The sequence below is a fragment of the Mustela nivalis genome, assembly GCF_964662115.1.
Source record: "Mustela nivalis genome assembly, chromosome: 1".
Lineage (NCBI taxonomy): Eukaryota > Metazoa > Chordata > Mammalia > Carnivora > Mustelidae > Mustela > Mustela nivalis.
Window position 1 is genome coordinate 79,672,699 of NC_139020.1, and position 25,693 is coordinate 79,698,391.

The 25,693-nt window shown below is 36.6% G+C and overlaps 1 protein-coding gene across 2 annotated transcripts in view; it reads left to right on the top strand.

Moving 5' to 3' along the window:
• The window catches only part of GMPS (guanine monophosphate synthase), a 78,296-nt gene that overhangs the window by 2,864 nt on the left and 49,739 nt on the right, over positions 1 to 25,693 (top strand). For both annotated transcript variants that reach the window (XM_082685362.1, XM_082685363.1), the window contains exons 2-3: positions 18,914 to 19,095; positions 23,635 to 23,749. In XM_082685362.1, the coding sequence (XP_082541488.1) occupies positions 18,914 to 19,095; positions 23,635 to 23,749 (297 nt within the window). The remainder of the gene's footprint in view (positions 1 to 18,913; positions 19,096 to 23,634; positions 23,750 to 25,693) is intronic.

The following is a 25,693-nucleotide window of genomic DNA, read 5'->3' on the forward strand; positions in this document are numbered from 1 at the left end:
CACAAAGTCGATTTTGTCTGCGATAAAGTGCATAGTTTTGAACCGGAGATTAACTTTAGCAAGATGTATCTCCTGCACACTGTTTAGAGCCTGGCTTTAAGAAATTACTTAAATTTTATTCATGTATGTGGGATCTTAAAAGTCAGGTGGGAATTGGTGTTCCAAGTCAGATAGTTACCTTATTTAGGTGGTGGTCTCTTTAAATGGTGGTGTCTAAGTGTTCCATATTAGTAGGTTCTCTCCTACTAAGATTGCTTAGTACTTTCCAAACATTAAAAAACTATTTGTTGAACAAATGAGAAAAGATAAGGTACCGATATGTTCTTTTATTTATTTATTTTTAATTTTTAAAGATTTTGTTTATTTGAGAGAGAGAGATCACAAGTAGGCAGAGAGGCAGAGAGAGGGGGAAGCAGCCTCCCTGCCGAGCAGAGAGCCTGATGCGGGGCTCAATCCCAGGACCCTGAGATCATGACCTTAGCGGAAGGCAGAGGCTTAACCCACTGAGCCACCCAGGCGCCCCTAATATGTTTTTTCAAATCGAGAAAATTAATGCGTAGACTACGTGAAGCTCTTTTCTCAGGATTATAAAGGGAAATGAAGACAGTCAAACTTGGTGTTTTGGACCCCAGAAGCTAATGTAAACCTCATTGTACAACTTTTTCCTGTACATTAGCTCACTTGCAAAGCATTTTTCTATTTTGAGACTTAAAACTTACCTTTGTGCTAGTGGAGGAAATGACTGTACTAATAGGAGGACTCAAACCTAATTTATAGACTTTGAAAGATATATCTTGATTTGAGAAGGGTATTTTCACAAAATTAAGTTCAAGACTCAGTTTCCAAATTTATTTGTCCCAGGAGTATAGAACATCATTTTTTTTTCCTAGTTGATATTTTTGTTTTAACTTGCTTTTTAAGGAGAGTCTTGATAAATTTGAGCCTCAAGTGAATTGCTGATTAATTTTATTTCAAGGTCCTTTATGTTTTATAGCATACTCAAGCATGTGTTGTTTTTTTGTTGTTTAGTTTTTGTGTTTTGGAGTAACAATTAGATAAGAACTGAATTGGAAGCACTTTGAGGAGGAGCCGTCAGGGAAATAACGTATTTCATCAAATCTATTATTATTTCATGTACTCTTAAGGAGGAAAAAACTCCGTACAGTTAAACCACGATATGTCATTGATCATAAGAAACATTTCAAGTAAAGAGATGTGTAAACATGAGATAATATGCATAATAAATTAGGTGAAATAAGATATTTTTAAGAGATCCACCTGGAAATCTGAGTAGGCATCTCTCGTCCATAGTTTACCGCTGAACCACCCTTCCCTCTGGAGTGAAATGTAAGTACTGTGCCCAAGCTTACTTTGTACATCAATTTGACTCTGAAAGTTCTGTGTAAATCCTGGTTCATAAAGTGGGAGGAAAGAGCTGATTTTGATTCCTATTCTGGTGCATTTCAATTTGTATCAGGATTTTCTAAAATGACATTTTTGCACGATAGAAATTAGGGAGAGACCTAAAATCTATAAAAACATTTGGGCTGATTAATTATCCAAATCAGAGGTTATAGTTTTCTTAGTTAAGGAGTTGAGATAATGTAATTAAGAAGTTAAGATTTTATGTAATGGTTTATTTAAAACTTTTTTTTTTTATAGCTACTCTGTGTTATATATGAATAATATATAGGTCAAGTATCAGACATAGTAACTATTTTCTGTTTTATTAAGGCAGGATTATCAGAATATTGTTCTGGGCTACGTGGACTACTTGTCAAGTTTCCCACTTTTTGGCCTTATCTAAGCCTCAGACTCTGGAGTAGAAGTGGGACCTGCTTTATCACCTTTACTGAGATGTTGACTAGGGTAAATCATACTTGAATTAAAGGTGTTTTATAAATTGCGTGTGATATAGGATCTTTAACGACATCTGTTAAACTTTTAAAATTGGCATTTTTAAATTTTTTTTTTAAATAAGACAAACCAAATTTTATTTTTTGTTAAGATTTTATTTATTTAAGAAAGTGAGACAGAGGGGCGCCTGGGTGGCTCAGTGGGTTAAAGCCTCTGCTTTCGGCTCAGGTCATGATCCCAGGATCTGGGATCCAGCCCCTTATCAGGCTCTCTGCTCAGCGGGGAGCCTGCTTCCTTCTCTCTGTCTCTGCTTGCCTCTCTGCTTATTTGTGATCTCGGTCAAATAAATAAATAAATAAATCTTGGTTGGTGGGGGGAGAAAAGAAAGAAAAAGAAAGAAGTGAGGCAGAGAGAGAGCATGAGCCGGGCGAGGGGTAAGGCTGGATCCCAGGACTCTGGGATCATGACCTGAGCCGAAGGCAGCTGCTTAAATGAGTGAGCCACCCAGGCGCCCCTTTAAATTAAAGTTTTTGAATTGAATCGAGAGATAACATTTTTTACCTGGGATGCATGAGTATTAAATAACTGTCCTTTTATGATAACTTTATAGAACTTTTTTCAAAGGTCAAGTTTTTTTTTTTCCCCTGCTTCAGATTTTGTTCAGATATTAAGATATTTATCTAGGTGCTCAGTTGGTTAAGTGTCTGGCTCTTGATTTTGTTTCAGGTCATGGTCTCAGTGTTGTGAGATTGAGCCCCTCATCGGGCTCTGCGCTGGGGATGGCGCCTGCTTAAGAGAGTCTGCCCCTTTCCCCTTCACACTTACCTCCCTGTCTTTTTTCCCTTCCTTGACCTTAAAAACAAACAAACAAACAAACAAACAAACAAAAAAAAACAAAAAAAACTTTGACCCATCCATCTAGAATGTAAGAGCTGTTACAGACAGAAGAAATATATATATTTTTTGTTTCCTGTTAGACTTGGAAGGTTTTGAAATTCCTCCAGGAACCTCAGATAGCCTTGTCTTTATCTGGGCCAACTTGTTACTTAGGGAAGATAATTGTCTTTTAAGTATTTTTTTAAAATGTAGACTTGTTCAAATGTATTTGATACTTTTAAAAGGCTGTTTAATGATTCCTATTTCAAAAGATGCTATTTAATGTAATGAATACTTATTTGCTATACAGAAGAATATAATTTACCTCCGTCATGGTGCTTACAGTGTGTCTTCAGGTTTCCTACTAACCTAGACTGTTTAGATGCTCAAAATGAATAAAGTCCTTAGGGATAAAACAATTCTGAAGCTCTTTGTTAATCAACAGAAAAGTAATCATTTCATAGAAATTTGAATCTTTATATAGCATGTATAATTCTGGGTTGTGTAGAATACCTTTTTCATTATTATTGTGAAATAGAAAAGTTTCTGTATTTTCTAAGGAATCACAGTGATTCAAAAAAAATAGCTCTACTATAGTAGTAATGTGGTGTTAGTTGGTTTTCTAGTGGTGGACCCTTGCCATGGCTTCACGGTCATTGTTTTGAGGACCAAGGAGATGGTTTATATAGTTGTTGTGTGCATTCCCTAATATGATACATTATAATGTCATAGGGAGCAAGGTGTTTGGTTATAGTAGTGTGACCTTATAATTCTTTGTCTAAACTGGGGAACTTAAAACATAAGAGGAATTGCTAAAAATTAATGATAATTGATGTAAAATAAAATATTACCAAAGAAAAATACTTGTGGTTTTATACAATATAGTAAATAAATGGCAAAACTCTTGTAGCAAGAATGCTCAAATTACTCTCACTCTCTCTGGACATCATGAATGAACATATATATATATATATCTCTTTCCTGCATATACTTTACAGATGCCTTATTCATATTTCTCAGTGACCAGATGATGCTGGCCAGAGGTTTGGTGCATCTTGCAAGCTGAGCAATGGCTGTGGCACTCAAGGCTGGATAGAGTTATCTACCCTTAGATGTCCCTGTCCAAGTGTACTTCCATTTTATTAGGAAAGGATCTGGAAAAATAAATGGGATATCAGTGGTTGGTTTTCAGATTGAACCTGAAGTTAGAAGTGAGAACTCTGTGTTCATTATACCTGTACTCCGCAGAACTAGAAGGTGGGGAGTATAAAGTGAAAGTGTAACAAACCCCATCCTATGTTACTTTAATGCAGTTATTCATAGGTTAAAAATTAACAGGTTAAGAAATTAAGACTCTGAGATAAATGGATAGGTGTGGGAATAACTTGTAAATTAGGACAGTCCTGGCAAACTGGGCCACATGGTCACTCCAGTTATAGAGCATATATTGCCCTGAGTTTGGATCTTGATTTTAATAGTGACATCTATTTAAAATTTGGCTAAAATTTAATCCTAATGTGTATGTTAGAATATTTCTGAATTAGTAACTATACTAAGAGTTTATGAAATTCTTAAAAATTGTGAGTCAAGTTACTTGTTTTCTAAAAGGTAAGAACCAGCACTGTTGAAATTGACCAGGTAAAATAGTCTGCTCTAAGCTACCATAACATTTGCAGGGGATGTTTCCTCAAACTTCTAAAGCTGCTTGGACCTGCAAAATTCTGTTATTCTTGTTTGTCACAGGAGGACAGAATCCTTTTTGTCTCTTAAAACTTAACTGAGGTCTATGTAAATTTAAATCACTTTCACCTTGTCTGTAATTGGGAGAACTAGTTTTCGTAATTTTTATCCTCTAAGTGTCATTATGAATATGAATCTAAGACTCCAGTATTGTAAAATGCAGCTTTGAACAAATTTTGGATGAAGAATCCCTAACTAATTTGGGAAAATTTAGATGAATATAAAAATACTTACAGATAAATAATTGTTTTTGTATGTTTATTGGTAATAGTGAAACTTTTTAATGCTATAATTTTCCCCTCTTTAACATTTTCTGAAAAATTTCAAACTGACAAGTTAAAAGAAATTTTAGTCAGCATTTAGGTATACCACCTAGATTCTACTCTTTACTTTTCTTAAAAAAATTTTTTTATAACTGCTTTATTGAGATACTCATATATCATAAAATTGTGCTGTTATAAAAGGCACCGTTCAGTTGTTTTTAATGTACTCACAGATTTGTACAGCCATCAAACACAGTTAATTTTGGAACATTCTCATCACCCCCAAAATAAATCCTGTACCTTTTAGCAATCAGTCCTCCTGTTTCCTGGCCTGCCTTTCTCTCCCAGCCCTAGGCAACTACTAATATGTTTGTCTCTACAGATTTGTCTATTCTGAACATTTTATATGACTAGACTCTTGCAGTATGTAGTCTTTTGTGACTGGCTTCTTTTATGTAGTGCAGTGCTTTCAAAGTTCATCTTTCTTTTGCATGTGTTATTTATTACCAAATTTATTACCTTATTTATTACCAAATAATATTCTGTTGTATGGATATACCACCTTTTACTTATTCATTCATCATTTGATGGACACTGGGTTTTTATACTTTTTGGGTATTATGGATAATGCTGCTATGAATATTCTTTTTTTTTTTTTAAGATTTTATTTACTTATTTGACAGAGATCACAAATAGGCCGAGAGGCAGGCAGAGAGAGAGAGAGGGAGGCAGGCTCCCACTGAGCAGAGAGCCCAATGCAGGGCTTGATCCCAGGACCCTGGGATCATGACCTGAGCCAAAGGCAGAGGCTTTAACCCACTGAGCCAGCCAGGGGCCCCTGCTATGAATATTCTTGTACAAGTTTTTGTGTAGACATAAGTTTTCATTTCGTTTTGGTATATACATAGGGATATAATTGCTGGGTCATGTAGTAATTCTGTGTTTAACCTTTTGGTGAATAGTCAGACTGTTTTCCAAAGCAGCTGCAGTATTTTACATTTCTGTCAGGAGTGCATGAGGTTCTAATTTCTCCACATTTTTGCAACACTTGTCTTTTGGATTATAGCCATCATAGTGGGTATTAAGTGGTATCTCATTGTGATTTTGATTTGCATTTCCCTAATGACCAATGATGTTGAACATCTTTTCTGAAGATTTTTATTTATTTATTTGACAGAGAGATCACAATTAGGCAGAGAGGCAGGCAGAGAGAGAAGGGGAAGCAGGCTCTCTGCCGAGCAGAGAGCCCGACTCAGGGCTCCATCCGAGGACCCTGAGATCATGATCTGAGTCTAAGGCAGAGGCTTAACCCACTGAGCCTCCCAGGCGCCCCGTACATCTTTTCATGTGCTTATTGTCCATTTGTATATTTTCTTGGGGGAAATGTCTATTCAAATCTTTGCTGATTTTTGAAAGTAGATTACTTGTCTTCTTATTGAGTTATAAGAGTTCTTTATTTTAATGATTTTTCTTTTTATTTTTTTTTTAAGATTTTATTTATTTATTTGACAGAGCTCACAAGTAGGCAGAGAGGCAGGCAGAGAGAGGAGGAAGCAGACTCCCTGCTGAGCAGAGAGCCGTTTGTGGGGCTCGATTCCAGGACTCTGGGATCATGACCTGAGCTGAAGGCAGAGGCTTTAACCCACTGAGCCACCCAGGTGCCCTAAGTTTCTTTTTTTTTATAGCCTTTTTTTTTTTTTTTTTTTTAAAGATTCCATTTATTTATTTGACAGACAGTGATCCCAAGCAGGCAGAGAAGCAGGCAGAGAGAGGGGAAGGGAAGCAGACTCCCTGCTGAGCAGAGAGCCTGATGTGGGGCTCTATCCCAGGACCCGGGGCTTGTGACCTGAGCTGAAGGCAGGGGATTTAACCCACTGAGCCACCCAGGCGCCCCTAGTGACAAGTTTCTTAACAGAAATATGCCTTGCAGATACTTTCTGCCATTCTCTGGGTTTTTACTTTCTTAATGGTGTCTTCTAATACACAAAAGCTTATAATTTTGATGTTCAACTTATTTTCGTCACTTGTCTTTCAGTATCTCATTTAAAGAGCGTTTCCTTCCCCCCCCCCCCCCCCCGGAAGTTCTTTTTTTTTTTTTTTTTTAAATTCCAGCTAACATATAACCTAATCTTAGTTTCAGGAGTAGAATTTAGTGTTTTATCATTTACATATAATTCTCAGTGCTCATCACAAGTGCCCTCTTTAATACCCATCACCCATTTAGCTCATCCTTCACCCTCCCATCTAGCAATCCTTTTTGTTCTCTATAGGTAAGAGTCTGTTTTATAGTTTGCCTCCTAGGAGCATTTACTGATGACCTTAAATCTTGTATAATTGCCTATGTTTTCTTCTAAAAGCTTTGTAGCTTTAGCTCATATGTATAAGTCTTTGATCCATTTTTGTTGTGAGATCCTAAGTTATAATATATATAAATTATAATTTATGTAAGTTACAGCATTTTCATGTTGTTGCATTATTGTCATGAACTGTGAGATATGGTCCTCCCAACTCCCAACATCTGATTGGGTGAAATAAGGCACCAGACTTACAGGTCAGTCTGACCTTTTAAAAGGAAATTAAAGGTAATTAGGAATAAAAGTATAAACTTTTAATGGACAGTTAATTGGATGCTTAATCCACTTAAGTGGATTTCATCTGATAGATTTTGGTTTTGTAATGGAGTGGCTCTTAGATTTGAAGTTTGGCCTTGTTTTTGACACCATGGCTGAGCTGCACCATCTGGTGCTCCTGAAGGCTGAGGGCAAACAATTACTTATTGTAACATTGTTTTTCAGTTTGTGGAGACACATGATTTGAAAAAGGTCACTAGTAAGTATTTTGTTTTGCTTGTTTTTATTGAGGTAAAATGTTCATATGCAAATTGTATAGATCTTTAAGTGTACAATTTGAATTTTGACAAAAGTGTATACCTGTGTAACCACTACCCCAGTCAAGATAAAAACCATTTCTGTTACTCCCAAGTTCTTGCATGTCCCTTGGTTCCTTCAGCAGTAACCACTGTTCCAATTTCTATAGTCAGACATTAATTTTGTCTGCTTTGAACTTTATATAAATGGAACCATATAGTGATTTTTGGCTTCTTTCACTCAGCATAATGTTTTTGAGATTGATCTATGTTACTGTATCAATAGTTCATTTTTATTGTTGTGTAGTATTCCACTGTAGGATATGCTAGAATTATTCCATTCACATGTTGATGGCCATGTGGACTGTTTCCAGATTTTGTGGACATAGATGTTCATTACTTTTGGATAAACCTAGAAGTGGAATTACTGGGTCAGAGGATAGACCCTAATAGGTTTTGGTATTTTTATTTTGTACAGTTTAAAATATTTAGGTTATCATAATCTTGATGCCCAGAAGAAATAACCATTGGTAGAGTAAAATAAACTTAAAAAAATTGCATCATAATATTTTGTTCTTAAGGGTATTTTGAAAAGTACCTTGTTCAGCTGTATTTTAATGGAAGTAGGATGTGGTTTGTGGGCAGACAGGCTACTTTTAGATTGGCTTTATAAACATGTATCAGTAGGAATGAACAACTTCTTTATTTAATAATAGCAAAAAACTGGATTTTAATTTCTTTCTTTCTTTCTTAATGCAGCCTTGGCATTAGTGCAGTATTTGCATATAAAAACTATTTTCAGGTGTTTTATAAGAACTTTTCTGTTCGTGGTATGGTAAATCTTGGGTTCACCAGGCCTACCTCTCCAGAGGTTAATTAATAGTGGTTCCTTTTCCCTGATGTCTTTCCTTCATTAGTTACCCCCTTAAAAAAAGATAAGTATGCATTTATGTTTTAAATTTCTAAAGCTAGAGAGTCAGTATAATGTGTATCTTAAGGACAAGGTCACAGAGAGCTAAGCATGATTATAGCCATTTTGAATAATTTTGCCCTGCATTCTTAGGTATTTCTACTATATATGGTTGGGGAAAGCAGAATCATAGTATGTTACAGATTGAGAACCTGCCATGGATGCTTTGGTGTTAAACACTTTTTGTAAAATTTCACTTTAGGTGGTATTAAAAATTTTCAGAAGGACATGTGAGTTAATTTAGTACTGACAAGTTTGTGGGTCAGCTCAGCATTGCTGAGCTCCACTACTGTCACCTGTCTATTGGGACTACTAGGTTGATGGTGTTTTCATAATGGCAGACGCACAGGATGCAAGTAGAATCACCATTTCAGCCCTTATAGTAGTCAAAACAAATCTCATGGTTGAGCCCAATGTCAAGAGTGAGGAAATACATTCTGCCTAAAACAAGATAAGCTGCAAAGTCATATGAGGAATGGCATGGATATAGGGAATAGTGAAGAATTAGGGCCAATGATACAATGTTACATATAGAATATAAAAACATGCATAAATTGGGGCGCCTGCTTGGCTTAGTGGGTTAAAGCCTCTGCCTTCGGCTCGGGTCATGATCCCAGGGTCCTGGGATCAAGCCCTGCATCGGGCTTTCTGCTCAGCAGGGAACTTGCTTCCCTTCCTCTCTCTCTGCCTGCCTCTCTGTCTACTTGTGATCTCTGTCAAATAAATAAAAATAAAATCTTAAAAAAAGTTGTTTAAAAAACATGCCTAAGTAGAGGCTTTAAATATAGTAAAAAATAAATAAAGTAAAGCGCCTAACCAGCTAAACAGATGTAAGCATGTGGTCAAACTTCTTTCCTATACATATACATAAAATGAACTGCTGCATAACTGTCACCTGTATTCAGTAGTTGCACCTAGAATTTTTTATATATATCATAAAAGATTTAGACTTTTTTGAGAATTATATACCATTTACAATAAAAAAGGTATGAACTAAATTAGTTTTTGGTATTTTTTAAGCTTTCTGCATGTTTAGTCTGACACTTTTAAGATAGTTTTTGATCTGAGTTGTCTAAGAACTGTTTTTCCACACATCATCTATGCCGTCAAGAGTTTTGATGATTCACCATTTCTTGAGAGTGCTCAGTTACTTCTGGAGTTTTTTTCCAGGCCATTGATGACTCATTCTGCAAGTTTTGATGCTAGTACTTCCTTGATCTTACCAGAAGATATCAATGGAAGTTTTTTAGGTAGTAACCAGAATTCGGTCCTTCTTCAGGTGGTTTTTTAAATGTTAAAGGGGTGCACTTGTCCAGCGATACTACTAGGGTAAGAGACCACTGTACTCTCCAGGGGTCTTGCTCAGTGTTTATAGAATACATAGAGAAATGACATACTTGGTGAGTTATATAAAGCTTCAGAATGTCTATTCTAGATGAATTTCAGCCAAGCTCAGCTATATTTCTTTTGCTCAATCCTTGGGGCATCTTTCTGCTTTAAGGGAAGTTTTCTGAGACTCCAGGGAATCTCTTTCCCTTGAGGGATTTTATGTCAAATTGTACGTAACGATGGCCATGGCAGTGACAGCTGTGTCACTGATCTAATGGAAAATTTAAGATATAGATGTCTGGCTTCTTTCAGTTGGCATGTCTGAGATTGATTTGTCCATGTTGGGATTTTTCAGCTAAAGAGGACATTACCCTCTGTGGGATCATGGGGGTGTTTAAATAGCAGTTTAAGTTAAAGATTAGATCAAGGCCTTATAGGGCTTGCAAGGTATTTTGGACTTAATTGAACTTTATTCTGAGGGGAAATCGTTGTAGGATTTTTAAGCAGGGGGGAGGACTTAAAATCAGATTTTTTTTTTTTTTTAAACTTTTAAGCACATAGACTTGTTAACGAACTGATCAAAGTCTGGATTATCAGTAGTGGAACAAAATGACATTGTGTCCTTGCCATTGTGTTTTATTAGGAAGAGGCATAGTTACATCACCAGTGTAAGATTGTTGCCAAAAATTTATCTGGAATCTAATCATAAGGCAACAAATAGATCCTGGTTGAGGCATATTCTACAAAAAGCTGATTTGAATTTTTAAAAAAATGACCATGTCCTAAAAGACTGTAAAAAAGTGAATTGAATAGATAGTTCTAGATTAAAGGAGACAATGACATGACAGTGTGAGTATAGAGTCTGTGGTTTTTGATAGGGTTCTGGAATTAAAAACAAAACAAAACAAAAAAGCCAGGGGCACCTGGGTGGCTCAGTTGGTTGAGTAGCAGACTTTGATTTGGGCTCAGGTCATGATCTCAAGGTCCTAGGATTAGGCTCCAACCTCAGTGGATGGGGATGTCTGCTTCCGGATTTTCTCTCTGTGTGCCCCTTCCCACACTCTCTTGTGTGCTCTCGCTCTACAGTCTGAAAAATGAAACAAAACAAAACCATAAAGGACATTAGTGGTGACATTTAAGGAAATTCGTGTGTAGATACCATTAGTGTTAAATTTATTGGGTGTGATTCTGTATAGTAGTAATATAAGGGAATGTCCCTGTTGGTAGGAAGTAAGTACATGCTTTGAAATTTATTTGGAAGAGAGGTATCTATAATTTATTTTCCAGTAATTCAGAGGAAGAAGTATATATAGATAGAAATAATGCAACGTTATACTGAACGTTACTACTGTTGAATTTAGGTGGACAGGGGGGTTTATTGTGGCATAGCTTTTTTAAAAAGTTTATTTAAATCTAAAATTTTTTGAGTTTATTTTATTTTATTTTATTGTTATTATTATTATTGTTTTGTAATCTCTACAACTAGGGTGGGGCTTGAACTCACAACCCCAAGATCAGGAGTTATATGCTCTTCTGACTGAGCCAGCCAGGCACCCTATACCATATTTTCAACCTTTCTGTAGGTTTCTGTAGGTTTAAAATTTCTCAAAAATAAAAAAGGCGGGTAAAACACAAGCATATGATAAGGTCAAGAGCTGGAGAGTCTAACTCTTTGACTTAGTCCTTTAATTGAAGGCTCAAACTTCATTCAGCATTGTATGTAAGATGATAGTTTCTTAAGAAAAACCTTCAGTGGAGGGTATTATGCTAAGTAAAATAAGTCAATCAGAGCAAGACAATTATATGATCTCACTGATGCCAGGAATTTGAGAAACAAGATAGAGGGTCATAGGGAAAGGGAGGGAAAAATGAAACAAGATGAAACCAGAGAGGGAGAGAAACCATAAAAAAGACTCTTAATCTCAGGAAACAAACTGAGGGTTGCTGGAGGGAAAGGAGGTGGGAGGGAATGGGGTGGCTGGGTGATGGACATTGGTGAGGGTATGTACTGTGGTGAGTGCTGTGAGTTGTGTAAGACTAATGATTTGCAGACCTGTACCCCTGAAGCAAGTAATACATTATATGTTAATTAAAAAAAAAAAAAAAACCTCCAGTGAAGTTTGTTGACATTTCTAAAGTACCTAAGGTGTTAGATAATTCTGTGAAGAAAATGTAATTTTTCCTGAGTTATAGGTGTGGTGAGATTATATAAGTAAATATGCTACTAATAGTCGCCTTCTGGAAATGAAAGGATTATTCTGGGTAGTTGAGTATTTCAAATGACTAAAATGTCTCTGTGTGTGTGGTGGTGGTGGGGAGGGGGTCTTAAAATCTCTTTTAATCCTAAAACTTATTTTGGCAACTGAAGTTTACTAAAGTGTCTTTTTGAAGAGCAAATACCTGAATAAGTTTAGTACTGATGAAATTCAACTTCCAAAATCATTTATATAGTGTAATGCTACTTTTCTCAGACATCTGCTGAATGTTATTTCATTCATGTAAGCAAACTTTCTAAATTATTAAAGCTTACTTCTTTTGAGTACCAAAATATTAAAAATTAAGATAACTTTGAAGGTAGTCTTCCAATATAGTGAATATTTACCCACTTTAATTTTATAGTGTTAATTGTTTTGGGGTTTGAAAGGCCTACATTTACCTTTTACTTCTGCCATTGTGTCCTTAGGCAAGGGATACAGTGAATCTCATTTTCTTCATCTGTAAAATAGAAATACATATCATTATGAATAAGATAATATGTAAAGCACATGAAATACTAGGTGTGAAGTAAATGTTAGTTCCTTTTTGTTTTATTTTAAAAATTTATTATAAAATAAAACATGGATATAGAAAAGTACACACAACAAATGTATAGTTGAGTGAATTATGAGTCGTGTGTACTTTTTATCCAAAATATTGTAAGGTTTGTTTTCTTTAAAGCCCAGTAATTTGTTAAGGATATATGTTGGTACAGGGAAGATTAGCATGGTCCCTGTGCAAGGATGACCTGCAAATTTGTGAAGCAATCCATATTTTTCCGTTTGCAGCTGTGTGGATGATGCTAGAGAGTGTTATGCTAAGCAAAATAAGTCAGAGAAGACAAATATATATGATTTCACTCTTATGTGGAATTTAAGAAACAAAACAAACGAGTAAAAGGGGAAAAAAGAAAGGCAAACCAAGAAACAGACTCTTAGACTCTTGAGATTGGTCATTCTGGGTTCATAGTTTAATTTTGATTCATAATCTTTTATGCCTCATATAATTTTCTTAATATCTTTTAGTTCATTTAGAAATTATGCTTTCCAGTTTTGATCTGTTTTCCTTTTTGGCTTGCTCTTGTAGAGATGTTTTTATTCTTTATTCTCTCTTTTTTATTTTGAGTAACTTTGTATGGGATTTGACTTCTAAAATTTGTTTCTTTTGTATGTGAATATAATTTTCCTGAGTTTTTAGAAGGAATTTCAATTCAGATAACTTTTATGGCTTTATAGAGCCCCCTCTTCCGTTAAAATTAAGGCAGCTTGTTTTCTGAGGATTCCTTGCTCTGATTCTTCCCCCTATTTTAGTTAATTAATTAAGTAATTAATTTAAAATATTTTATTTATTTATTTGATTGAGAGCTAACCAGGGAGAGCGGGAACACAAGCAGCGGGAGTAGGAGAGGGAGAAGCAGGCCTCTCATTGATCAGGGAGCCCCATGCGGGCCTCAATCCCAGGACCCTGGGATCATGACCTGAGCTGAAGGCAGATGCTTAGTGACTGGGCCACCCAAGCGCCCCTCTTCCAGCTATTTTAGTTTGACCCTTCTATTTCCTTCTTTCTTGCCCTTGTCCTGCTTAATTTTGATTCTGCTCCCAGCATTTGGTCTTCATTTGTGAGCCTTGTTCTAGAGGGGAAACTGGCCCATTAGTTGAGGAGGTTCATGGGGATTAAACTTCCATTCCTTTAAGCCTTACTTTGGGTCTCCTATTACCCATTGTACTATTGGGTATGCACACCTTCTCCCAGTGCGACTGCTGTAGTCGAATGGGCCCCTGTGCTTTCTTTTCTTTTCTTTTTTAAAAATAAAGATTTATTTATTTAAGAGAGTGTGCATGTGTAGAGGGAGGGGCAGAGCGAGAAAATCTTTGAGCAGACTCCCCACTTGAGTCTGTATCCCAAATTGGGACTTAATGCTAGGGCCCTGAGATCATGACCTGAGCTGAAAACAAAAGTCAAGGGCTTAACTGACTGAGCCACCTGCTGCCCCTGACCCTTGTGCTTTCTACTGAGTCCCTCTTTGACTATCTTGGAATTCTTTTCTCAGAGTTAATTTAGTGAAACTGGGTGGTTTCCCAGCCAAATGCTGTCACACTGCAGTTTGTGACAATGGTAGTTTATTCCTACCAGATTGTATTTGGGGAGATAAATTGTCATTTAGTTTTTGGTTTTGCTGTCTAGTTGTTCAGTGATACCTGGAAATTCAGGAAGATCCAAAAATGATTCCATCTCCATTTTAGGATAATCTGTCAGATTCTTTTGCTTTATTTGTTAAATTAGGGTACTGATATGGTTTGTTTTCTTAATATTGTTTATTGATGTCTTAAAAGATAAGTTTATGAACATTTTACTTTTTAAAATTAAAAAAATTTATCTATTTATTTAAGATTTTATTTATTTTTTTGTCAGAGAGACAGTGAGGGAACACAAGCAGGGGGAGTGGGAGAGGGAGAAGCAAGCTCTTGGGTGAGCAGGGAGACAGATGCAAGGCTCATCCCAGGACCCTGGGCAGATGCCTAAGGACTAAGCCACCCAGGCACCCCCATTATTTACTTTATTATGATGACTTGAGTCAGTTGAGAGGGGTGTGAACCTTTTAGGCTTTTGTCTTTCTTTTTCTTTTAAGGATTTTATTTGTAGGTAACCTCTACAACCTAAGACCAAGAGTTGTATACCCTACAGATTGAGCCAGCCAATTACCCCTGTGTTTACTTTTTAATTGTATACATAGATAATAGATTTTTCTGCTGTATAGTGTTGAATTTTGTTTATCTCTACTATTGAAGTGACTAACAACTTATTTTCTCATTATGGTCCTTTTTCTAATCTGTTAAGGTTTGGAAGTCTATCAAACCTTTTAACTTTGAAGTAGGAGTAAATGGAGTTCAGGTTTTGAAGGAAAGGAACTTTTGCTTACGTTATAGGTGACCTTTTTGCTTTTCCCCCTGAGTTGTTGAAGTTTGTGCCATATAGGCAAGTTGATGGCTGAGGTAGAAAGAATGTGCCAGGGATTTAGTATTTCCTCAATGACCTCTGATGTCATATGATTGAACATTTTCAAAAACTGGTGAGAAAACAGTATGTTTTTCTTTAAAAATTCAATTAGGTAAAAATAAGTTAATTCAAAGAAATACAGATGACAGTCTTCACTATATAATAGTAGAATGACCATAACAATGATTGTGCAAGCTGAAACCAGGAGAAGTGATTTCTTTCTTTCTTTTTAGAGAGAGAGAGAGAGCATGTGCATGCGCGCACGTGCGTTTGCACACATGCTGAAGAGTTGGGGGAGGGGCAGAGGGAGAATCTTCAAGCAGAACCTTGCTGAGTGTGCAGCCTGATGCAGGCTTGATCTCATGACCTATGAGATCATGACGTACACTGACACTAGGAGTCCGACGTGTAACTGACTGAGCCACCCAGGCACCCTGAAAATCTTAAGCAGGCTCCCGGCCCAGCACAGAGCATGTTGCAGGATTCAGTCTCACCACCTTGACATCATGACATCATGAGGTGAAATCAAGATTTGGATGCTTAGAGGCACCTGGGTGGCTCAGTCGGTTGAACATCTGCCTTTGGCTCAGATCTGGGATCAAGTTCCACATTGGGCTGCCTGCTCCACGGGGAGCCTGCTTCTCCCTCTCCCTCTGCCTGCTGCTCCCCCTGCTTTTGTGCACTCTGTCTCTCAAATAAATAAATAAATAAAATCTTAAAAAAAAGTCTCTGATGACTAAAACATTAAATCTTCCTGTTAATTATACAAGTATAGAGAAATAAAATACTGTAACTGTTTAGTATAAGTTAAAACACAGTGAGAATTGTTTACTTTGTGAAATATGAATCAAGAGTATTTTGAACAGTGCTTTCCTTTGCATCTTTTCTATGCCTTGTTGGCTTTTGACTTTTTATCCTTTACGATTGAAATGTCATGAAATATGTCCAAGAGTTTTTTTTTTTTTTTTTAAGATTTTATTTATTTACTTTTGATAGAGAGCACGAGTAGGGTCAGGGGCAGAGGGAGAAGCAGGCTCCCAACCATGGGAACTGATCCCAGGACCCTGAGATCATGAAACAGACACTTAACCAACTGAGTCACCCAGGCACCCTTCCAAGAGTTTCTTTAATGTGAAGGATTTTCCTGGAGTTACTTTCTCTGGGACATTGTCATCCTTTTCATCACGGTTGCTTTGCTCATTGATAATTGATAAATTAACCAAGTTCCTCTGGCTGCACATTTAGAGGCACTAAAACCACAGCAGTGTCAGCACTACCATGGCCAGCAATTTCTTCTGTAACTTCATTCACAGTGGATTCATATTTCACTTCTAGTGTCGAAGTTTTCATTTCTTTGCTGTACTTTCATTTTTGTTGGTCTTCCCCGCCTTTGGATTATCCATAGGTGTAAAATGTCATGTGGATTTATCACTGGGCAACAAGTAGGTAATATAACTGTTCTCTTGCTATTTGTTTTATAGTATCCAATTGCAATAAACTCTAAAAGAAAGGACACATTAATCATTGACCATCATATTTGTTATTTATGTGATGATTTATGGATTGAAGAGCTGGATTGAATATGGATTGAATAGCGAAATTTGTACTTAGTGTAATTACAGCTAATATATGGTAACTGAAATTTGAGCCTTGTTGCAGACTGATGGTAGTTAACTAACCTTGATATAAACTGTGATAACTGAAATTTATTCATGTCAGAATCATGCAAAGTGAGAACTCTGCCTACAATGTAAAAAACAAAAACAAACAGGTTGTACTAATTTGGCAAAAACTTTGACAGTGATAAAGGGACTGAAATCTGTGAAATTTACATACTAACAAAGTGGTCCTTCAAAAACACTCTTTAAAAATTTTTATTTTTAAGTCTCTATAGCCAACATGGGGCTCAAACTACAACTATGAGATCAAGAGTCATGTGCTTCATTGACCAAGCCAACCAGGCTCCCCAAAACTTTCCTTTCTTTTCTTTGTTTCCTCTACTCCCTACTTCTCCTCCTGCCTTCTTTTCCCCCACTAGACATGGAGCTCCTTGTAGGACTTGAACTCCCTATCCTGAGATCAAGACCTGAGCTGAGATTAAGAGTTGGACACTTAACTGACTGAGCCATCCGGGCACTCCAACACTTTCTATTCTTTATAAAAAAGTAGATTAAGGAATTTAGATAAATTCTTTAAAGAGTAGTATGTGCGTTTGTGTGTTGACTAAGGACAGAGGTCTGAAAGGAAAAAGTTTTAGCATTTCTTGCACTCTAATTTATTTAATGAACTTCTTTCTGTGATCTGATTTTTCTATACTGTTCAGTATTCATATGATTAAAATCTTCATTTTTGTGATCAGAGTAGTTCTTTCTGGCCTGTGGTTTTGTTCCTCTCACAAATCGTCCTCTATAAGATAGCTGTGATTGTTGCTTTTTTCATTACTGTAGCAGAAATGTCAGTGATGTGAGGTCTGCATTTATTTTTTCTTATAAATGGAAACGGAAGAGACATGGATACAGATACATAATTTCAGATTTAATAATACATAATTTCAGATTTCAGATATGTAAGTATCTGAAAGACAGGTTTATGCTTTTTTATGTGCAAATTTTATAGCTGAAGGGGGGGAAACCCCAAAAATGTTTATTGTAAACATTTAAAACATACTGAAGAGTATGAGAAGGAAAAATTGTAGGTTTACCTGTAACTCATTGCTTAGACACAACTGCTGTTAATATTTTTGTGTGTATCTGTTTGTATGTTTCTTCTTCATGTATGTATATACATTGTTGATGAAATATTTTAAAATGGGATTAGATTATATGCTTCCTGCAAGTGTTTTTTCAGAGTACATACATGTTTTTAAAGTTTTATCTTATGTAAAATGTACAAAAACAGAGTAGAAGCTAGCTGAAATAAGAAGACTGTGTATCTATCATCCAGCTTTGGTGATTTCAGTGCATAGGCAAATAGTATTGTTTCATTCACATCCACCTACTCTTAGAATAATTTGAAGCTAGTTCCAGGTAACTATTCCAGCACATATAGTTAAAAATTTTACATTTTGCCAAATTGCTTTCCAGAAAAAGCCTTATTGATGTATAGGTGACAGAGATAAGATTAAAAAACCTTTTTAAAATTCTAATGCTATGGGTTCGATGCATATATAGATATAGATATAGATATATACACATATACAGATATGTGTATATATATATACACACACATATACACACATACATGTATATGTGTGTGTACATGTATCTATATATAGATATAGCCTTTTCTTCTGGTAAAGCAAAAAAATCCTAATGAAGTGAATTTGAGCATGCTTATATTCTGGCAGCAAACTTCAGTTCCTCATCAGTATATCCCTCATAGGAATGCTGTGACTGTTAGATAGGATGACCATATATAATTCATGGTTCAAGCTAGGATGCTTTTGAGATTCAAAGGAGGCCCTGTTAGTAATAATGCCAGTATAGCAGGCATAAACTAGGACTATATTTTGGCATAGCTGGGTTGTATGCCTATCACGTTAGATAATATATCTAAGATGCTTTTATATATAAAGTGACTATATTATATGGTCAGTAAACGCTGGCTTTCGTTAAAGTGTTTGTATATGCCCACGAACGGATATGTATAAGTTAATAGTTTTTTGGTTCTGTATGTTTTTGGAGCTGACAGTGACCACTTTTTTTTAAAAAGGGGCTCTAATTGTTATAACTAAGAGGACATTTTCTTTAATATTTGCAGCTGGAGAATGCTGGAGGAGACCTTAAGGATGGCTGCCACCACTACGAAGGAGCTGTTGTCATTCTGGATGCTGGTGCCCAGTATGGGAAAGTCATAGATCGAAGAGTGAGAGAACTGTTTGTGCAGTCAGAAATCTTTCCCTTGGAAACCCCAGCATTTGCCATAAAAGAGCAAGGATTCCGGTAGCCCTTTCACTTCTATTTTCTATGAGATTGAGCTTAGATTGTGGAATTTTTTATTAATTTGCTTGAGCACTGAATTTTTTTTTTTTTTTTTTAAAGATAAATTTTGAGAGAGAGAGTGCGTTTGAGGTAGGAGTGGGGAGAGGTGTTGGGGCAGAGAGGGAGAGACAATCTTAAGCCAACTCCATGCTGAGTGTGGAGCCTGACCTGGGGTTTTGTTTCAGGACCATTAGATCATACTACCTGAGCTGAAACCAAGAGTCAGACACTTAAATAACTGTACCACCAAGGTGCCCTGGGCACTGAATTTTTTTAAATGAAAACAGGACATGAAATGGTTTTACAAAAATTTTTCTTCTATAGTTCTGATTAAAACAAAATTAGGGGAAAATTTTTTTAGTTAAAAAGATTGCCTTAGATGGAATTGGGAGGGAGACAAACCATAAGTGACTCTTAATTTCACAAAACAAACTGAGGGTTGCTGGGGGGAGGGGGTTTGGGAGAAGGGGGTGGGATAATGGACATTGGGGAGGGTATGTGCTTTGGTGAGTGCTGTGAAGTGTGTAAACCTGGTGATTCACAGACCTGTATGCCTGGGGATAAAAATATATGTTTATAAAAAATAAAAAATTAAAAAAAAAAGATTGCCTTAGTTTTAATTGCATAGTTATAAGAACTTCTCATTTGAATATTTTATATTTTTTGGGATTTTGGGGTCAGACTTGAATTTGGCTATTATGGTCATTCATTCATCCCAGAACATTTGATCAAAGGAATATATACAGTGGCTAGAATACCTAAATGAGAAGAATTCTATGTTCACTCTGTCTCTTTTGCCTCTATCCCAAGAGACTAAGTTTCTTATTTTCTTCTTTTGAAAGATTGTATTTTTTTATTTGACAGTGACACAAGCAGGGGGAGAGGGAGAGGGAGAGGGAGAAGCAGGCTCCCCGCTGAGCAGGGTGCCTAGTGATGCAGGGCTCAATCTCAGGACCCTGGGATCATGACCTGAACTGAAGGCAGAGGCTTAAGGACTGAGCCACCCAAGCACCCCCCAGGAGACTAAGTTTCTAAAATTATGAAGGTTTCTCAAGTCTAATATAAGGTCTAATTTAATAACTTATATGCTCAGAACTAGTCAAAATGACAGCCAACTTATATTAGTTTCTTCCTTTAACAGTTTCTGGTTAACGCTATGCATTTTCTCATGGAATAGATGCTCTTTATTTATTAGAGTGTTATCAAAAGCAAACAACTGCAGTTGTAACTTTAATTGGTTCTTAAACATTAATGCTCTATTTCTTCCCAAATATAGCATATTTAATTTTTCTCAAAAACATAATTTTTTTCCATTAGAGAATGGTTAACATTTAAAGACCTCATAGACCTGTTTATTCTGTGATTCTTGTTCTGAGTTCTAAAATAGAGTGAATTGGAAAGCAGAAAAGAAATTTAACTGTGTCGTAGTCTTAAGATACAGTTAAAAACAGTCATCTCTTTTAAACTGTAGACTCTTTAGAGTAAGAAGGGACCCTTGAGCTTCTCTAAGGGAAGCTGTCTCATGTTTGCCAGTGAGAACCAGTTTTAGGGAATCAAAAAACTGAGAATTCTGAATGGCTTTGTCATATCTAAGCTCCTTCATTCCTTTCACTAAAAAAAAAAAAAAAATCTTCAGCAGACTACGCCATGCTAAATGTTTAAGAATAAGGTAGCCAAAAAGTGCCTGCATTGCTCAGATGGTTAAGCCTCTACTTTTGGCTCAGGTCATGATCCCAGGGGCCTGGGATTGAGTCCTGAATCGGGTTCCTTGCTCAGCAGGGAACCTGCTTCTCCCTCTCCCTCTGCTGCTTGTGCTCTATCTCTCTCTGTCAAATAAACAAATAAAATCTTAAAAAAAAAAAAAAAAAAGAATAAGGTAGCCAAATACATGGTAATAGAATGCTAATTGCTTTTCCTACCACCTGATTATAAACAATTCCTAGGTCCTGCTTGTGTCTTTTTGTGTTCGGCTTGGGTTCTTTCTGTGTAGGAGTGTAGGAGCTATAGCCCTGTGGTTTTGCTTACTATACTCCTGCCTGCTAAGATACCTAGTTGATCATCCTTTTCCTAGAATATTAGTATTATGAGAGGAGAGACCTCTTAACCTACTTGTTTTTAGAATTTTGACCTGCTTCAAATTCCTACCTGGAATGCCTTGTGACTTTATTGGCTTTGTAATTGAAGTTAGTTTCAAAATAATTGCAGGGTAGAACTAGAAGACTCAGAACGAGTCATTAGCTCTTCTTGAGAATTATTGAGATAAGAATTTTCATAATTGGCTTAAGTACTGCTTGAGTTTTATCCTTCACTAAGTCCATTCCCTTTTCTTTTTAATAGTCTTAAGAACCTTACAGTCCTGAGTTGTTTAGCAGATTAATGAGGGATGCTGGGCAGTCCCATGGTGGTTATCTTTTATATAACTAAGTATAATATACTGAAATTCAGAGGTCTTGTTTATTAGGTATGTTTTATGGAATTTAGGTTATGCATTTTTAAAGACCTAAGTTGCATATCTACCCTTAAGGCTAACTACACCCTTTTAGGATTGTTATCTTTAAAGATATTACATTTATTATCTGAGTTAGTCTATCTCCTGCAAAAGAAACTAAAGACAACCAACAAACATGATGAATAGCATAATTCAAGTTAACAATACAAAGCTCAAAGAGTAGGGCCTTTGAGCTCACTTGAATTGTTATATTTTTTAAAAAATGTCCAATCTTGATGAATAATTTATTTTTCTTATTTTTTTATTATTATTTATTTATTTATTTGACAGAGAGAGAGATCACAAGTAGGCAGAGAGGCAGGCAGAGAGAGAGAGGAGGAAGCAGACTCCTCGCTGAGCAGAGAGCCTGATGCGGGACTTGATCCCAGGACCCTGAGATCGTGACCTGAGCCGAAGGCAGCGGCTTAACCCACTGAGCCACCCAGGCGCCCCTTGATGAATAATTTTTATGAATTTGACTAGTACATCATTCTTCTGGATGTATTATAAACCTATAGTTTGTGCATGTGTGTGTGCTTTTTAAAAGATTTTATTTATTTATTTGACAGAGAAAGACAGTAAGAGAGAGAACACAAGCAGGGGGAGTGGGAGAGGAAGAAGCAGGCTTTCCGCTAACAGAGAGCCCGATGCTGGGCTTGATTCCAGCACCCTGGGATCATGACCTGAGCCGAAGGCAGCCACTTAACAACTGGGCTACCTAGGCGCCCCTAGATTGTGTGTTTTTATATGGCAAGCAGCTGCTAATTATAAAGTGAGTTGCCTAAATTTGTAAGATTTTGGTTAGATATTAAAATGCATTGTCCTTTAGGAATGTAGATAAATCAGGATTCCTGCAAAACTGAAATCTCAAATGAGTTCGAGGATACTTTAGATTAAGTGATGAGCGTAGGTACGCCTCTATTGTATAAGAGGGCATGTGTGGCAGACTGGTGAGCAGTAGTCAAAGGTTCAGGTCTCTCTCTGTGATTCCTGTTGTTTGTAGCCATGAGTGAAGGTCAAGTGCTCCTATATTTTTTCCCCCCTCTTCCTAAAGAAAACCCAGAAATCTGGATTTTTAAATATATTTTTTTAAGATTTTATTTATTTATTTGGCAGACAGAGTAGGCAGAGAGGCAGGCAGAGAGAGAGAGAGAGAGGAGGAAGCAGGCTCCCTGCTAAGCAGAGAGCCTGATGGGGGCTTGATCCCAGGACCCTGGGATCATGACCTGAGCCGAAGGCAGAGGCTTCAACCCACTGAGCCACCCAGGTGTCCCGAAATCTGGATTTTTATGTAAAATTCGTAATATTAAAATGTTCTCAATCCTTTGAGTGTATGCTGAGGACCAGATTAGATCTGTCAGTGGCCATGTGAAGAGCATATGCCTCAGTTTGGAGACTTTTCCGTAATAACAGTTCGACTCCGAAGTTAACCCATAGAATGCTCTATAAATTATAATCTTGTGAAGTTAGAATACTGATCTGGGTTCTGAGAGAATGCCATATGGGCAAAATTCATTTATTAGCTCCTTTTCCTGGGTCTCAGGTACAACTGTTGGGAGTGCTGGATAGGTTTTCAGCGACAAAGTTAGGTTATTTATCTTCTGTGTCATCCAGGGTCTTCCTGTGACCTGCTCTACTCCTTGCTTCCCGGAAGACCTATGTTTTCTCTGTCTCCGTTTAGAATTCTCAGTTTTCCTTCGTTAATGCAGAGGACAAAACAAATTCATGCTAAACCTTTACAGCTAGAACCATTAGTGTTTATGTATTTGAAGTTTGTACTTACTAACAAGTGAATGTTGAATTGATGGACTTTCACACATTGCAGTGAAGCAGAGTACAGGTGATTGAGTTGTGTAGGGGACTAGATCTGCTACAGTACACTGAAAACATAACAGAATCTTTGCATCTGTACTGAGTTTCCTTCAGTGCTTCAAGGGAGAGAGAGCATGGACTTTGGGATGAAAATGAGCAGTTAGAGGATTCTTCACTGACTCTCTTCCTTAAATCCACAGTGCAATTATCATCTCTGGAGGACCTAATTCTGTGTATGCAGAAGATGCTCCCTGGTTTGACCCAGCGATATTCACTATTGGCAAGCCTGTCCTTGGGATTTGCTATGGCATGCAGGTACATCTGTGAATTTGCCTTAAGAGTTGACCTAATTTATTCTGTTTGTGATTCTTATTGTATTAATATTTTCTGTCTTTAGAGTACTTAGGATAATGGATGAGCTAATTTGTGCATGTTGCAGTTGTTTACAAATTGTTATAGCAGTATGGCATAACTGACCTGGGTGGAAATCTGTTTTTAGAGAATTAACTATATTTTGCATATAACATAACACAGTCCTTTAAAAAAACTTAGACATTCAAATTTACATGTTACAGAAATAGTGCACAGAGCTCCTCTATATTTTTACTCAACTCCCTTACTGTTGACATTTTTAGATTTATTTACTTTAGAGACTGCACGCCTGCATGTGTGCATGAGCCAGGGGAGGGGCAGAGGGGATAGTGAGAGAATCTCAAGCTGACTTTGTGCTGAGGGCAGAGTCCCAAGGTTGGGGGTTGGGGGGCTTGATTCCATGACCCCGAGCCCCGAGATATCACCTGAGGCAAAATCAAGAGTTGGATGCTTAACCGACTGAGCCACCCAGGTGCCCTCCTTGCTGTTGACATTTTTAACTATTTGAAGATAAGTTGCACACATGATGTCCTGTCACTTGTTGTATTTCCCAAGAACTAGGGCTCTCTCCCATGTAACCACAGTCCAGATATCAAAATCAGGAAGTTAACATTGATTTAGTTTTGCATCTAATCCACAGGCTGCATTTACATTTCACTGTTTGTCTCCTTAGTGTCCCTTGTAGATACTGTGTCCTGTCTAGGATCCTGTGTTATATTTAGTTGTCATGTCTCTTTATTAGACTTCTTTATTTTTATTTTATTTTATTCCTCCTTTATTCCTATTTTATTTTCTTCTTTCATGATCTTGACATTAAAAAAAAAAGACATTCCAGTTACTTTATAGATTATCCTTCAGTTTTGATTTATTTGATGTTTCCTCTTTGTTAGGTTCAGGTTATGTATTTTTGGCAGGGGTAGCTCAGAAGTGAGGTTGTGCTCTTCTCAGAGTAGCTCATTAGGAGGCACGTGATGTCAGTGTGTGCCATGACAGGTGATGTTAGTTTTGATTAGTTGGGTAAGATGTTGTCTGCCAGATGTCTCCACTGTATTGTTAATGAGTATGGATACCTTAGAATTGTATCAAAAACAAGAATAAATAGGGACTGAGATCTAGGTATAAAACTATTCTCTAAGTTAGGTGTTTAGAAATCTGTTTTGGCTGTTTTGTTAACTTTTTAGAGGAGTGTAGGTTTATTTGACAAGTAGAATGTGATTACTGAGTAAGATATAGAAAGATAATACTGAGCCAGTAATATGCTAAATTCTTGCTTAGAATGATTTGTTCGGTAAGATCTGTTTCCTAAGGAGGTGGGAATGGAAATAAGTACATTTAAGAAAAGTTATCCCTAGTGATTGTTAAAAGTTATCTCAACTAGAAAATTATTTTGCTTATAATACATCTTACTTAACCATCTCATCTGAAAATTGAGCTAGCTGGGATAGTATTCCTTGAATAATATAATTATTGATTGACATGTTATAGTATTTTGCCTTTTCTAGTGTCAGAGCAAGGTAGTTGTTTTTTTTTTTTAAACTCAGAATTCTCTGCTGTGATAAGAATAGCCAAATAAATGTAGTGACTGGATTCATTTGTTTGTGAATGATCTTGATCTCTTTCCTTTTGCCTACCTTTTTGCTTTAGCCTGTACTAAATCAGAAGGGAAGACAAGGTCAGAATACAAGTTGGATATCTAATTATAAGATCCTAACTGACCAAATGGAATTGGTGTTAATTAAAATACCACCTTTTTAATTTCATCATGATACTCTGGTCCTCCCTAATTGATTATAGAGAATTGTTTATTAACTTTTGATTTCAAATATATGTGACTTAAGATGATGTGTTCTTTTCCCCATTGACTAAGTTGTTTCAAGTCCTCGGATT